The sequence below is a fragment of the Passer montanus genome, unplaced genomic scaffold, assembly GCF_014805655.1.
Source record: "Passer montanus isolate IOZ18808 unplaced genomic scaffold, ASM1480565v1 scaffold9, whole genome shotgun sequence".
NCBI lineage: Eukaryota > Metazoa > Chordata > Aves > Passeriformes > Passeridae > Passer > Passer montanus.
This window is the reverse complement of record NW_024374367.1, coordinates 13,202,665-13,218,204: the sequence shown is the minus strand read 5'-3', so window position 1 is coordinate 13,218,204 and position 15,540 is coordinate 13,202,665. Positions and strand designations below refer to the sequence as shown.

Here is a 15,540-nt window from a genome sequence, read left to right as displayed (position 1 = left end):
TTTTTTAAGTTTTAAATGGAATCATTATAAAATCACCACTGTTTCGAACCATGTACAGCAGGTTATATAATTTTTCCTTTCATGCTAGAGATGGAAACAAAAATGGTAACTTTTTAAAATGTGAAAAATTATGATGGTAATCTCATGCTTAAAATCTCACTCGTCTTTTTAAAGGGGTATTTGGATGTGTGTGTGTATATTCTGATTTAGTCTCTATTTGACAAATGTTAGATGTAGAAAGGATTTAATTTATGTAAACTTTATATTTTTATGCAAATTAAATGGGTATTTATTATAGCAGAAACAATTATCCTGGCACTTAGTGAGAAACCTGGTATGCATGAGAAGTGGAAGATAAGATCAGATGTTTCATTCTGTAAACAAATACGAAAATATTCCCGTTTTTCCTCAGCTAGAAGAGAATGCAGAAGACAGCAGACACCCTGACATGCCAGGGAATGTCAGCATAGCCCATCGTTTTGCTTTCTGTGGGTCAGAAGGAGATCTTCACTCCTGATAAAATACGATAAACAAAATTATAATAATAAAATGGTAATTAATTTAATTTTAAGGAGGTTTTTTCCCTCTTACAGTAGGGAGTTGTATTGTTACAGAGAGCACAGTTATGCTAATGACAGACTACTTAGCTGATTTTACATTAATATAATAAACATTACCTGTCTTAATGTGCTGTGCTGTATTATGGCAAAAGAACTAAGTCTAAAAGTGAGATTCTATTTCGCATAATGAACCAGCACTGCAGTTCCTGCGTGAATAATTCTGACAGTGGTGTTCTGTGTTGGGATTTTGGAGGATGAAATGTGTTGGAAATGTTTTAGTCTTAGGATGGAAGCAGGTCCTGCCTGCCTTCAGCACTTCTTATTTTGCTGGGCTCTGCTCTGGCTTGTGGTGTTGTGGCTCTCTGCTTGCCAGGGTGTCACTGCTTTATCTTCTCCTGTTTTGCATTGTTTCGCCTAATTTTTTTTTTTATATTTTAAATATACTGCATTTAATATCTTGCCAGTAGGACAGCTCAAGTTCATTGTTTGGTTTCGCCTGGCCGTAGCTATTTTTACTGTAGTTCAGTATTTTTAACTGTTCCTCAGCGACTTGTTCTTTTCTGTGTTCAGCTGTTTTGCTCCGTTTAACTTTTATCACAAAATCTTTAACCGAAGAATCGCTGTTTGGAAATCCAAGGTGCCTGCTATAAGGGCTGACTGAAATCAAGTTCGAATATCATAGATTGCAGGAGAAAAGGATTTTCTGGCAGAGTTATTCTTTATGAATTAAGGAAATCCTCCCCATCTTCGATGCATGCCTGCTGACAGTTAACAGGACTCCAGCCGTATCCAGCATCGGAGGCACGGGGTGTGAAAATGGCATTCTTCTTTTTTCCTTTTTTTTTCCTTCATACAAGATTAAACTACTTGAAATTATTTAGCTAGTATTTAATTATATTAATATCACCAAAAATGAGGGAATGGAGATGATTAAATAGGGCTAAATCATTTTCATCCCCGTGACCCTTGTCTGGGTTGTGTGGAGGAGTGACAAATGCATCCCTGCTGTAATTCCGTGGGGAAGTTAAAGGGGAGCTTGGCCCAAGTTTGTGGAAGTTTCCCTTGGTCGGTCTTGCCAAAATAGGGCATTTTTAGGGCTTGAAATGGGAGGGTCTCAGAGGGGACTGTGGGGCCGGGAGGCTTTGGGGGATGCAGAGGAGCAGAGGCAAAACCCTGGGAGAAACAGAAACAGTGAGCGAAGACAATTGTATTAAAGACATTTTTTGCCGTTGATGGTATTAGCATGTCAGCAGGTCCATACTAGCACAGCTCCGAGAGCCAAATTGCAGCTGTATTTTTACCTTTGCTGCCAGGTTTACATGCAGCTGGGTATCTACCACACCCTATTGTTATCAGTCAACAATACCAAAAGTAGTTCATTAATCATATCAATAACAACAATCATGTTTCAAGTGCAAAATAGAAATAAACAACTTGAAAGAAAAAATAAAAGATTGATTTCTTCTCTGCATGATAACTTAGCATTCTTTAAATATATCTGCCAGTAGTTTAATTTGAACTTCAACTCCCTGAAGGCAGTAAGACAGAATTATTTTAGTTCTTCATAGACTGCCTTCTGTGATTCATTGTTAACTCATAAAACATGCTCATTTTCATGTACTTAAACAGTTAAGTCATTTTTAAAGTTGGTTTGTAATTTTTTTTGGCAACACATTTAAGTTGACATCTGAGAGATAGAAATCTAAAATGAATTTATAGCTCTTGGTTTAGGTTTCACTTACTATCAGGCAAAATATCAGAAATAAATATTTTTTATCTAACATAATGTAAAGTATATTGCACAGTATCTAAAATAAAGTTTAGTTTTGACTGAGTACACTCAAAAAGGGACCCATAAATATTAGAGAGCTGTAGTTAAGAACTTACATGACTGTTTTAAATACTATTGATTTAAACCACTGGCTAGATTTTATGAATCAAAGTGTAATTTCCAAGCTTTGGCTATATTTCTCATCACTAAAGCACTCTCTCTTGTGTGCCTTTAGCAGCTTTCCAGACATTCAACACGGGATTAAATGATAGTAGTTACAATGATCAATAGGTTAAGACCGGTACAATCACTCTTACCGCTAATGACCTCGGTAGTAATGGGTAATAAAGTGTGGGCTATAATAGCCTATTGCTGGTGCTGCATGCCCTTTGATTCCTAGTATTACCAGGGACTAGCTACATGGAAAAGTTGGACGTTGGGAGTGAAGAGAGTGGATATATAGGCCATCATTCTTAACTATTTAAAGTCCCTCAGACCGTATGTGTGTGCCCACACTCGTCCGGGATGCGTGTTGTAATTTTTAACACAATAGTTTCTGCTTCATTTAGATTGTTTGTGCAAGGTTTCCGTAAGTTGCTTTGGTGATAAACTAAAGTACAGGCCGTGGCTAAATGTGGCTGTTAGCTGTGTTTATAAATGGAAGGCAGCACCTTCTTTAGAAGCGCAGGTGTGGTGTGAAAATGTGGTTTCAGATGGTAAAATGAAGTCGAAGGGACCAACACAAACTCGTACTCTGTGTACTTGTACTCTGTGACTGTGCAGTACATACATGATTTTTTTTTTCTTTCTGCTTAAGTGCTTCTGTTCTAGCAAGGAGTGTGCAGCTAAGAGATTTGTTACTGGAAGGTACATGGCCAGTTTTCAAAGATAGGGCCTAATCGCCAGATCTGTCCCAAGATAAACGTGCAGAGAGGCCATGGAAGTGAATGGGAGTTGTCCCTGCCCAGCTGACGGCAGAATGCAGCCCTTTGGATTAATCACCGACGTGTAGGGTTTACAGCACCCCACCCTATTCCTGTCTGTATCCCTGCTTGTCGTCATAAATCTGACTGAAGAGTATTTGTCTTGTCTATCTTCCAAGAAGGGCACAGAAAACATACTTAAACATGCTTCCTCTCCTGTTTGCTTGGTCCAGCTTCAATAAGAGGTAGTACAAACCCCTGGGTAAAGTAAACTTCTCTGGGGATGAGAATAATGAAGGTGAGTCACGCTTTGGGGCGAAGATAGTGACGGCAGGATTTAATTAAATAATTTTCTACTCCCAGAAAAGTTTGTAAAAGACTGCGGATTAAGATATTCTGAATTAATGGGATTGCCCATCCTGATGACTCAGTGTCCCCAGAGCTGGTCCTGCCTGGCGAGGTGGTGGCTTTCCCATAGGTATGGGGACACAGCGCCATGGATGGGAGATTGACCACTGCTTTTGGTGGTTCTGGTGTTTGTCCTAGATTTAATTTTGTAATTAAATCTCCTTTGGCCAGCATTCTCACCAGCTTGGACCCCATCAGTGATGTGGGAATGTGCTGTGGCACAGGGAGTGCTCAGAGGACCTTGCTGTGTTGGCATTAATGGGGTGTCATGGGATGTTGCTGGGCTCTGCTCAGGCAAATGTTTTGGAGGCAGTGTCTGGCCCTGGCACACGACGTGTACACAACAACACGGGGAGATGTGCACTGTACATGCGTCTGACCTTCAGGAACCATTTTTAGTTCATCAAGATTAGTGATGCTGAGAAATCAGGACATCAGTGCATAATGACTGTGAAATTAGGAATGAGAGCTTGCTATGCAAATGACAGGACAAATCATGTGAAAAAGTCAAGATAAACTGCATATTAAGACATTATGTTACATAAAATTAATACTGCATTTCTCTCTTGCTTACTACTACACTGGAGGGGTTTTTTTTTAAACTCCTTTATCTTCTGATCAGCTATTGTCTGCTGATTTTTTTTAAAAGTGGTGCACGGAAAAAGTGCTAAACATATTATTAGCTTTTATTGTAATACATGAGATGACAGGAGATCCTTTTTAGCAAAGTATATCCTTTACTGCTTTTAGTTTTGTGCTGTCATGTGTTTGATTTAAAACTATAGAAAAGTAAGGTGCTTCAATATTACTGTTAAAACTCATATGGGTTTTGTCTTTCCCTCTATTGTTTTTTCCCCTCTTTTTCTTTTCCTTTTTTGAGGTGGAGGGTAGAGGGGTGGGTTTCTAGGGAAATAGTCTTCTTGCATTACTGGGACTGACAAAATGGTTCTCATGTAGTCTGCAAATTAAACACAAGTGCAGTGATTATTTTGAATAGCTAAATTACATTCTAGAAAGCTTGCAGAATTCATAGCATTGTCATTAGGTATCCGCTTGAATACAATTTGTGTAACCTTGGCCAAGACAGCCTGTCATTTTAATGTCAGTGTTTTATCTGAACAAGACATCATCCTTTCAGATACAGTGTACAGGTTCCTTGCAAAGATGCCCGTGCAGAAACGTGTTAACAGTTGCAAATATGAAATGCTATCAAGTTCATCACTGTAGCTGTTTGTCACTGAAATGTCATGGAAAGCGGCTTTTAATGGTATCTCACATAATATGAAAGAATTGAAGACATCTGTATGCTGGGTGAATGTGGAATGGTAAAGACATCGTGGTAGGGCCTTTCTGTAAAAATTGCATAGGAGTCTAGTGCTGTTATTCACATCACTGAGCCTTCCTTCAATTTTCTGAAAACCCTGTCGTAATAGGGTCTAGATCCCATCAGCGTGGGATATTTGGCTCTTGGATTTCTCTACAGAAGGCAAGGGCTTTCTGGGAGGGAAAGGACCCAGCTGACAATTTCTTGTAAAAATAAATATATCTTTACCATATTACTTGCTTTAAGGAATATCCATCCAATAGTGTTTTGCAAAAGGGGAATTTAGTCACCAGGAAGGTGTGGTCAGTACCTGTGTGCCGGCCAGGGTGGGCTGTGAGGATTCTCACCTTCAGCCCCCTTTTTGCCAGAAATGGGCTCCCCTGGCATGGGAATGTGCTCTGACCCTCTTTGTCTCCTCTTGGCCTTCAGGTTCCAGTGTCGGTGGCTATGATGACACCTCAAGTGATCACTCCCCAGCAAATGCAGCAGATCCTCCAGCAACAAGTGCTAACTCCCCAGCAACTCCAAGTCCTGCTCCAACAGCAGCAGGCACTCATGCTTCAACAGGTAATTGTTTCCTTAACAGCTGCTCAGGTGGCCCCTATGGATGCTGGAGGCTTCACCTCCTGGAGCACCCTTGGGGAGAAAAGCTGCCCACATCTCAGGTCTGAACCTTGGGGCAGCCATGCTGTGAGCTGAACTGACTGCTCTTTGGTTTTTAATTCTAGAAATAGCTACTGGAAACAAATCCAGAGAGCAGTGCTAGGAGTGTTTCCAAGATCAGCTAAATAATACAGATGCATATTTAAGTGTCAGGACTTAGGCAGATGTCCCCATTGCTTTTGCCTGCATCCTTCAGAAGGCTTGGTGTGCCCTGACTAATTGGAATAAACAAGGTAGAAGGGCCGTACTTCCCAATTTAGACCTCGTTATTTCCATCTGGAACCGTAAAGGCCAGTGGAACCAGAAGTGGAGAGGTTTGCAAGCCTGTTTGATTTCAGCCAGCATATGCTGGGCTGTGTGTCAGTGCTTCTCGCAGCCCGTGGTCCTTCCTCAGCTGGAAGCTGGCCACCAGCAAGCCCTGAGGCTCTGTTAGCAGAGGGTTTGGCACAGTGGGCTCTCAGGGAGCCCGGGTGGGTGTCAGCATCCCCCCAGCCCGGCCCTGCCTGCTCCTCCTGGCTCCCAGGCTCCGTCCTGCCCGGGGCCGCAGCGCTGCCTGCGCAGAGCACATCTGGGCAACGGGAGGAGGAGAGTGTTTCCCAGGATGTCTATGCATGTATTGAACAACACTTAATACAGTCAAACCCTATCATTTAGAAAGCATGTGTGTTTCACAACAGAGATCCGCCAGGCTCTCTCAGCAAGGGCATTTTGGCTTTGTTGTTACAATCAAAGGTCATTCCTTGCCTTATTTTAATTAGTTTGTGTAGAAAATGGTATGTTTTTCATCAGTTCATTTTGGAGATTACTTTTCAAACGATAATGCCAAGAATAGTCAGTGTGCACTGAATTTATTGTTGAGTTTCAAACTAAAGGTCAGACCATTACAGATAAAAGGATGCTATTTTTCAAATCACAGTTTGTGTGTTACACCAAAAGGGACACTGAGTTGGCTCTCCACTTTGTTACTTACCATCTTTCCTTTTCTTTGTAGCAGCAGCTTCAAGAGTTTTATAAGAAACAACAGGAACAGTTGCAGCTTCAACTTTTACAGCAACAACATGCTGGAAAACAGCCTAAAGAGGTACAGACAATACCCATTTTACTTTCAAACCACAGATCCCTGGGGACTGTCTAGTGGCTATTAAACTGTCATTCATCTTATAAATGATTGCACAACTGAACTGACTCTATCGGGCCTCAGCTTTCAGATTTAGAGTTATTGTCCTGTTTTCGCCTGTGTTTTCCTGTGCTTTCCATTTGCTCACTGCCACATATTTTATAGCAGAGGACCAGGCCTTGCTGTTTGGTATGAGTCCTGGAGCAGGCATCTAGACTTGTATCTTGGGAGAGTGCTTTGGGGAGTTAGTTATGGTGGAGAGGGGAGGGGGCAAGGCAGCAGGCCCAGATCGCTGCTGTCCTCTCTAAACACGGCAGAATGCCGAGAGCTGTTGAGTTTGGGCTTGCACTTTCCAGCCAGGGAGGTTCTGGTTGCACATTCCTCACAGCATGGGCTGAGCAGGAGGGACCACACTGGATCAGCATCAGTGGTGACACGGAGAAGAGGTGGCAGGAGACCTTGCTCTGATGCTACCATGGTCCATAACTGGAGGGGACAGACTAGGGTAGCTTCTGCCTGTCCTTTAGATACACTTCCCTTTAAAAATACCTGTCACATCCAAAACTTAATTGTTTTTGGTGTGCTTAGATGTAATTTTCCTGCAATTACATTTACTTTAGGGTGCTGAGCCCACCTGATAAGTCTGGAGGAGTTTGAGACTTTCCTGTTTAATCTGACATCAGTGCTGGCTTAGGTAGATCCTAGAAAGCTGCCTCTTGGCGTGAGACACTGGGTGATGTCCGGTGGCAGTGGCTGTGCTTGTGTCACCTGACACGGGGTGTTGCTCAAAGCATGCACTAATTTCTTCTCCCCATTCCCCTTGAAATTTTGGCAAATCGTGCCACCTGTGCCAAGTTTCAACCCAGAGTGAATTTTTCCAGCTGAGTTATAAACCCCTGAAAACAGGGGGGTTTATAATGGAAACGCTGACACAACCTTAACCATAGCGCGCTTACGGGCGCCACTATAATAAAAAGGGAACAGATTAAAAAGTGTCTAAAATGTAAATCTAAAGGACTAACAGTAATTAAAATGGAAATGGCACAGGGAGGGAAGGCATGTAATTGTGAGATATCACTGTGCAGAATGCTCTCAGCTTTGTTTTGCTGGCTGTTTTTCTAATTCAGTAGGGCTTACTCATCAGTGGCAGTTCAATGCGCGTTAATGACTCTGGGATGCAGGCATCACTCTGGACAAAGAAATGATTATTGTGCGGTCAAAAGAAGTTCAAAGACAAGAAGGGAATTTCAGTTTTTTCCTTAGAGATCCACATTCAAGAGCATATAAATTAAGCCAAATGTTAAAAACCACAGTCTGAAAGCTGACTTCAAAGTCACAACTCTCTAATTAATGAACTGCGAGCTTCAGTTTGGACAAGTCGTGGTTTGATGCGCCCATAAATCAACATGACAGGTCTGTTTCACAGTCTCAGACAGCGCTTGTCATTGAGTCACATCAGATGTAAACACAGCAGAAAAAAGAGGGAATATGAAGGAGGTGCAATTGATCAACAGAATTGGTAAAAACCCACTTTTGAAACGCATTATGCATGATCACAGGAAATGGCGATAGCCTCAAGAGGCTTTCTCCTTCTGCTGTTGCTTTTTTGAATCAGATTTCTAACAGCCTTCAAAAGGGAGAATAAGAATTATGGAGCTTCTCCCCTGTGGCTGGCAGGCAATAACCCCCTGTTGTTATTTTGTGCTTCTTTCTTTTCAAAGGCGTCAAAATTTAGTTTTTTAAAGATCTTTAACTCTATATTTGAAGACAAACAATAAAGGGCTGCCACTGTCATTCTTATCAGTTACCAGGGATTGTATTTTTTCTTTCTGTTGCCACTTCTTATTAACCTCTTATTTGGTCTATTAGACATAGTTTTGAATGCAAGCCTACATGCTGGGAGAACATGAAAGTTCAGATGAGCTCAGAGGGCAGATAAAGAAATTTGAAGGGGAAAGTTACACAGCAGAATGAACGATAAAAGTTAACTCTTCTAAATTGCTGTTGTCAGACAGGAGAGCATCTCAGACACAAAGATGAGGGCTTGGAGCTTAAAGAAAAAAAATACTTTGTGTTAAAAAAGACAAGAAGGGAAGTTAGACAATGTGATGGCATTTCAATATCTAACACACTGATTTACTGTGGTCACACTTCTGATATTACACTAGCGAAAGCAACAATAAGAAAGGACTCCTTCCTGTTTCAAGAAGAGCATTTTAACACGATAGCTGGAAAGAGAACAAGGACCTAACTCTCTCCAGCTTATTCGAGGGGTTTTGGTGGGGGGAGTATTTTTGCTGATGGTTTTAGTGGAGATCCATTTCAACAATACATTTCACCCCACAGGTTTGTTCAGCCCAGCTTAAGGAGGTTATTCTTGCTAAATTAGCATGGAAAAGGTGGCCTTATATTATTTTATTTCTTCCCCCTCCCTCTGGCACTGAAAACTGACGGGCAGTGCCGTGGTGGGGGCCGGCGGCTGCCGTGCTAACGAGGGCTGAGCTTGTACCTTGACAGATGGAACAAGCGTATTCATGTACGGCATCCCCCAAGTCATTTTGTGAGTGCCTCGTCCCATTGTGCTGTCATGAAAAAAGGAAAGCACAACAAACCTCCCCAGCCCCGCTGGTGAACGGGACCCGACCCCAAGCAGAGCAAGAGACAGACCCCGGCGAGGTTCCTGGGGGTTTTACTCGAGGGCTGCATGGGGTAGCAGAGGGTGAGCAGTGCCTGACAGCAAGGGGCAGAGGTGCTGGGGGGGATCTCAGCCCTGTTGCTGCTCTTCCCTGGGAAATTGGGGACTCCCCAGAGCCAGGGGGTGCTGAGGTCTGGCGCAGCCGCGGCGCTGGACGGAGCGCGCTGTTTCCCGAGCAGGGCCGTTTGTCCTCCGGCACTGTGACAGTTTATGTTAGGCAGTAGGGAGTAACCTAAGAAAGGAAAACAGACCTTTGACAGAAGCTTTAGGGAGGGGATCAAAAATGCAAGTTTTATCAGGATATTTCAGCATTTTAACACTGACTACTGACCTGACAACAGGACTGCACCGAGACCTTTTTTGTATGCATTCAATTGTGAGAAGTAAACAAACTGCCGTGTATCCTGTGTTTGGTAACTGGGTGGGGAGCGCAGTTTGGCAACGTGTCTTGCTTTTAAATTCTTTCTTGGACAATGGGCCTTGTATACTTTTATATCCTGGCTTTTCAAAGTAGAGTGTGTTCAAGAGCTTTTCTTAGGATAGCTGAGAAGACAACCAAAAGGGCATCATTCATTTGGGATAAAGGGTTTTTTAAAAAAAAAAACCCCGTGTGCTAACTTTGCACTCTTATGGCAAATAGGTAAAACACAGCTTACTACTAGTACTAATAATATAAATAAATTAATATAAATACATTAAGTGTATATATTTTAAAATTAATATTTATGGAGGCAAACGTTACTTTAGCTCAATACAACTGTTGCTGGGGCCTGCATGCATATGGTGCTGTTGCAAATAGTTGCAACAAATGGATGTGTCAGAGCAAGCTGTTGCAAAGAAATGTAAACTCTCCGAGTTTCAGAATATCCAAACACCTATTTGTTTAGATGTGTTCCTGAAGTCCAAGGTTTTCTTTGGAAGTAAGATAAATTGTGTTTATAAATAAGATGAATGGAATGGCTGACTGTGAGAGTTGTGGGTATTAAGTCAGTTGCAGTGTTAGGATTGATGGGGCAGGGTGGTATGGGAACTGTGGGGGTCAAACCCACAGTTGGTGTCTGTCAGTCGTGCTCCAGCAGCTCTGGTGGGAGTTCTTCCCTGTGTAACACCAGTAGGGAATGGGGCCAGTGATCCTCTGGCTTGGAGTCAAGGAAAGGTGACAGAGAGCTCGGGATCTGGCTGGGGTTTGTTTGTGAAAGTGTGCAGTTTGCTAAGAGTTAATTTTCTTTCCATAATTGTTAGCCATAATGTGTATAAGACCTCCACCTTGATATGATTCCTAGCAGATTAGGGATATTAGATAATTTCCTTCTATTTATTGTACTACTGCACTGTATTATCTTTCTATCACTCAGATAATTACTAAGGAAATCTACATTAATTTTTTTTGGCTAGCACAAGGAACTGCTAAACACTGGCATGATGTATTGATGTTTTACACAACAAAAGTTTTCCTCCTGTCATTGTACAATAAATAAAAAGATATTTATCAAAATGCAAAGCCTTTCATGGATTTTAAAGAACAAAGCAAATAAAATACAAGATGAGCATGGAAGCAAAACCTAGAGGCTTCCTTAACTGAACAAAATTAAGGACTCTGAAGCCTCGAGTACTGTACATATTAAACACTCACATTCAAGTAAGATGTTGTTTGCTAAATTATGAATGTGTGTAATTAAAATCTAGTGGCTGTTTCTATGAAAGATTTACAATGTTATTTCATCGTTTGTCATGGCTAATTAACAATATTAGATGAAGTTTTTCTTCTTCAAAGGTCTGATTTTTTCTCATTTATTTATGTCAGAAGTGATAAACAGAGTAGTTAAAAGCTTCTCCGGGTATAGTAGTGAGAAAAGCAACATGTTCTTTTACACCTCGAAGGTTCAAGGTTCACATCCCTGTGGAGTAAAGCAACTCCATCTTCTTTCTAGTGAGAATAATTAAAATTTTCAAAGTGCAGAAGTAGCAGCCTTAAATACAGCACAGAATAATTCCAGTGTAACAGAAAGTATTGTGAGGCTTGATGGATGAAGAAGAGAGTGAGTATAAAATACCATAAATTAAACCAGTCGAATTGCCTTAATAGTTGAGACAACCCTTGAATGAGCAAACAGAGCACAGTGCAGGGTTTCTTGTTACATCTAAGTGTGATGTGATCATGGGGTGTTATTCTCATGTTCTTTGCCTCAAAGAATTACCCAGGATTTTCATCAGCATTTGCTTTACCCACCACTGGAACACAGCCATGTCTGGGGTAAAACATGAACACATGGACCAAGAAATGCTGTGTACATTTGTAGTTGGGATGGCAGCAGGGATTTAGGTTGGGTGAAAGTTAACCACTGCAGATGGGAATCTGCAGCCCTGTGTTAGCTCCAGCATCTAACCATACCTTGGGGTCATTGCCAGGGGTGGTGGGCTTGCTGGCTTGGCCTTGATGCTGTTACTGCCATCAGATATTGAAGCAAGTTGAGACAAGAAGCCCTGTGACTCCTCTGCTTTTCTCTTGTATTAACAAGTGTGCATTCTAATTTTTTGTTGTTTTTTTTTTTTTTCCCAGCCCCAGCAGCAGCAAGTGGCCACGCAGCAGTTGGCCTTTCAGCAGCAGCTCTTACAGATGCAGCAGTTGCAGCAGCAGCACCTCCTGTCTCTGCAGCGTCAGGGGCTGCTGACCATCCAGCCCGGGCAGCCTACTCTGCCTTTGCAACCCCTTGCACAAGGTAGGTCAGGGGTTTGGCTGGCAGAGCCAGGGCAAGGGTGCACACTCACACAGAATTGTCACGTGGGGGGAGACAGAGAAAGAGCTCCCAGGCTCAGAGAATAATAAGCACAGAAAGATTCTGACGGGCAGGGTGGGCTTGTGAAGGTATTTTTGAGAAGGGTGGTGCTGCAATCCTGGGCTGCTCTGACTGGCAGGGTGCAGAGGGCTTGGAGTTCACGTGCAGTTTGCACAGCTGTAGCCAGTCTGGCAGACTCAGAGCTGCTGGTCGTGCTCATCTGGGCTCGGAATCCTTCACAGGAGGAGTCTTTATTGATTCCTGGTGCTGGCTTTGTGGCTAAGGGTGTGTGAGAGCAGCTTTTCCTTTCCCAGATGTGTTGATTGGACCTTCCTGGTCCCAGCCTGGCCATGAGCTGGCACAGAGCAGCTCTGACCCGCAGGCTGGGGAGCTCTGAGTGCCCTTGGCTGTGGCTGCCAGGGAGAGGGGACACGGCTGCTCTCCACAGCCTTCGTGTCACTGCCTCGGTGCTTCTGTTCCTTCCTCCACACTGAGGCAAATTGGGATTAACTCCATTTAATTCTAATGGTGTTATTGACAATTAGATCCTCCTACGCCTTTATTCAGTCCTGCTCTCTGCAAGAAGTTACTGCTTTGCTGAAATCCCAATTTATTTTATTTTTTTAAGACATTGATACACTGAAAGCACTACTTAAATGCACAATACTTTTGACAGTGATTATAACCTAGTGTTTTTAGTCTCTCTTTTATTTTTTGGCTTAAATTTATTATTTTACTTTTTAAACTGGGTTTGTCTGTAAGCCGTGGGACAGTTCAACAGACTTTGCTGAGCTCTGGCTGCTGTGGTTAAAGCAGACTTTTTGGAGTTGGCATGGCTCAGGCATGCCGTGGCATCAACCGTGATGCTGGTATTTCTGAATAATCCTGCCTTCTCCTTGCCTTGCCCCATAATAAATTTGAACATTCACCTTTATAGCTTGAGTCAGCCCAGGTTGAATGATTTGGGATCTTGAAAGCAGCCTTAGGGTTATTCTTAGTTTCTAAATCATACAATGAATTTACATTCAGCCCTGTTCACTTAAATGGAGGGGAAAAGATGAAATTGCTTCTGTTCTTCACCCTCCTTTTTTTCTGTGTACATAGCTGTAAAAAAGGAGAGTGAGGTGGCTGGTGAATATTAACTTATATGGATAAACAGAGGCCAAACTGGGGAGTGGAGTCTGCTTTGCTGTGCGGCTGACATGCTTTATTTAGGCTTATTTTTCCCAGATCCAGTAAGGTATTTGAACACTTAACTCCTGTGTTGAGAGGCCAGATTTTTGGGGGCCTGACAGCTGACTCCCTAAGTCTCAGTTCAGCTTCCCAGCATCCCAAACCTGATGTCTGGTGCAGAGCAGCACTGGGCAGGAGTTGGAAGCTGATCCATGGGAAGGTGGTGCCCAGCTGGGAGCTGCAGGATCAGGCTTGGGGCAGTACCTGTTCAGTCACCAATGATGCAGAGTGATGGGGAGAAGGTGTAAAATGAGTCCAGGAAAAAAGGGCATGTAGATGAAATGCCATTTACGCTTGCACGATGTTGTAACGTGCATTAATTATGCCTCAGATTTATTGTTGGAAGCATCCCGGGCTGTTCCCACACACCCACCGGACTCAAGCTTCAACCTTGCTAATTTTTCCCACAGCTCCTATACCATTAAGTTGGCTCAGTAAGGTTCATTGTATAGTCCATCAGTTAAGCTGTCCAAAGGAGGGCAATTGGGCAGTGACAAGACACGCTCATGTGTAATGTGAAAGAAATGAATGTGGTGATGCATGAAGTGTAATCTGTGCGGTAACACATCGGAGACACCAGTAGGTAATTCAGCCGTCGTGGCATTGATTGATATGGTTAGCAGGGAAGTGTAACTATTAGTCCTCGCCCAGGAGCGTATTTAAAACCTGAGGGGTGCTGACTTGCACGCCAGAGACACACAAACATCAGCAGAGAGGGCTGGTTCTGGCAGGGAAATGAGCTGCGAGCGTTGGGGGTGGCGGGAGCCGGCAGGAAAGAGGGACTTGAGACTCGAGGCAATCCAGCACGATATTTTATTCCTTTTTATCAGAGAGACGATGGCTTAAAACTGATGTCATTATGAGGTTTAAATCAACTTTCTGCTTGCTTGAACATGGTCACCTGGGTATGGAGGTACAAGGACACAAAGAGGTTGAGCAACTCTGTTTGTCTTTGAGCCGGTGATACCTGGGGTTGGGAAATTGAGTTCCGTGAGCAGTAATCTGTCAACTGTCCCCACAACATACATTTTTTAAACCTGTGCCTACATTTTCTTTCATAATCAAGAGGACTAGTTGTCCTGAAAAATGCAATGAAGAGCCGGGGCTATAGTTTAAAGTAATTGGTAATGGACACTTATTTAAAAAAAAAATTACATCTCTCATGCCCTTTTGTTTCCAGAACAGTTTTCAAGACTGAGACAAATACTGTAAATGTGTGTATAAAAGAAATATAATCATCCCTCTAGTAAATGTAGCTGTGAATTCAGTTAAAAACATTTTGCTTTTATTCTTAAGTATCTGTAATAGTAATAAATGTTTCCAAGGAGAGAATGCTACTTCATAAGTGACATTTTCGTTATGTTTTCAGAACTAATAAATTGTTTAAATCTGTATTTTAGTTTCATTTCAGTTTTTAGTGCTCCCCTATTGTTTTAAACTAAATAGCACATCCTTTAATGTTATATTTGTGTAATCTTTGCTGCTTAGTATTTAGACACTTCTATAATCTAGATTTTACATCTGTGCATAGCAGCAATTTTAAAATAAACCCCATTTCAGCAGTCTTCTGAGCTGCGAGAGTGAGATCTTCAGTATCTTCAAAATGAAACTGCAAATCACACTTCACATCACCAGTGAGTGAAAATGATGGGACTGAGACATCTGGGTGCCTGATTGCTCCTGTAGATTTGGCACTTCCAGGTCTGAATCCCGTTCCTGGTCCGTAGGAACTTGCAGCAATCCTGGGTAATTGCAGCGCAGTTCTGGGAATCTGACCTGAAATTTAGCTCTCGCTGTTAAAATGAGACTGTTAAATGGTAAATTACATAATTTATTGCGAGTGGTCGTGGATCTATTTGACTTGCTTTTGCCATTTGTTCTATTATTTTATTTAACCATTTTGCTGGATGAGTGATGAGCATACCTTTCAGCTGCCCAGTTTTGACAGGCTAGGCAGGAATTCTCTCCAGAATTATTCTTAAGGCACTAAATTTAGGGCAGGAGAAGGGAGGCTATTTCTAATTTTATTTTATTAATCAGGTGATGTAATCAATTTTTGGCAAGAGGTT

General features: G+C 42.3%; 1 protein-coding gene across 16 annotated transcripts in view; it reads left to right on the top strand.

Moving 5' to 3' along the window:
• FOXP1 (forkhead box P1) overlaps positions 1-15,540 on the top strand; it is a 380,068-nt gene that overhangs the window by 299,099 nt on the left and 65,429 nt on the right. For all 16 annotated transcript variants that reach the window (XM_039733877.1, XM_039733876.1, XM_039733880.1 and 13 more), the window contains 3 exons: positions 5,416-5,553; positions 6,641-6,730; positions 12,022-12,181. In XM_039733877.1, coding sequence (XP_039589811.1) covers positions 5,416-5,553; positions 6,641-6,730; positions 12,022-12,181 — 388 coding nt within the window. The remainder of the gene's footprint in view (positions 1-5,415; positions 5,554-6,640; positions 6,731-12,021; positions 12,182-15,540) is intronic.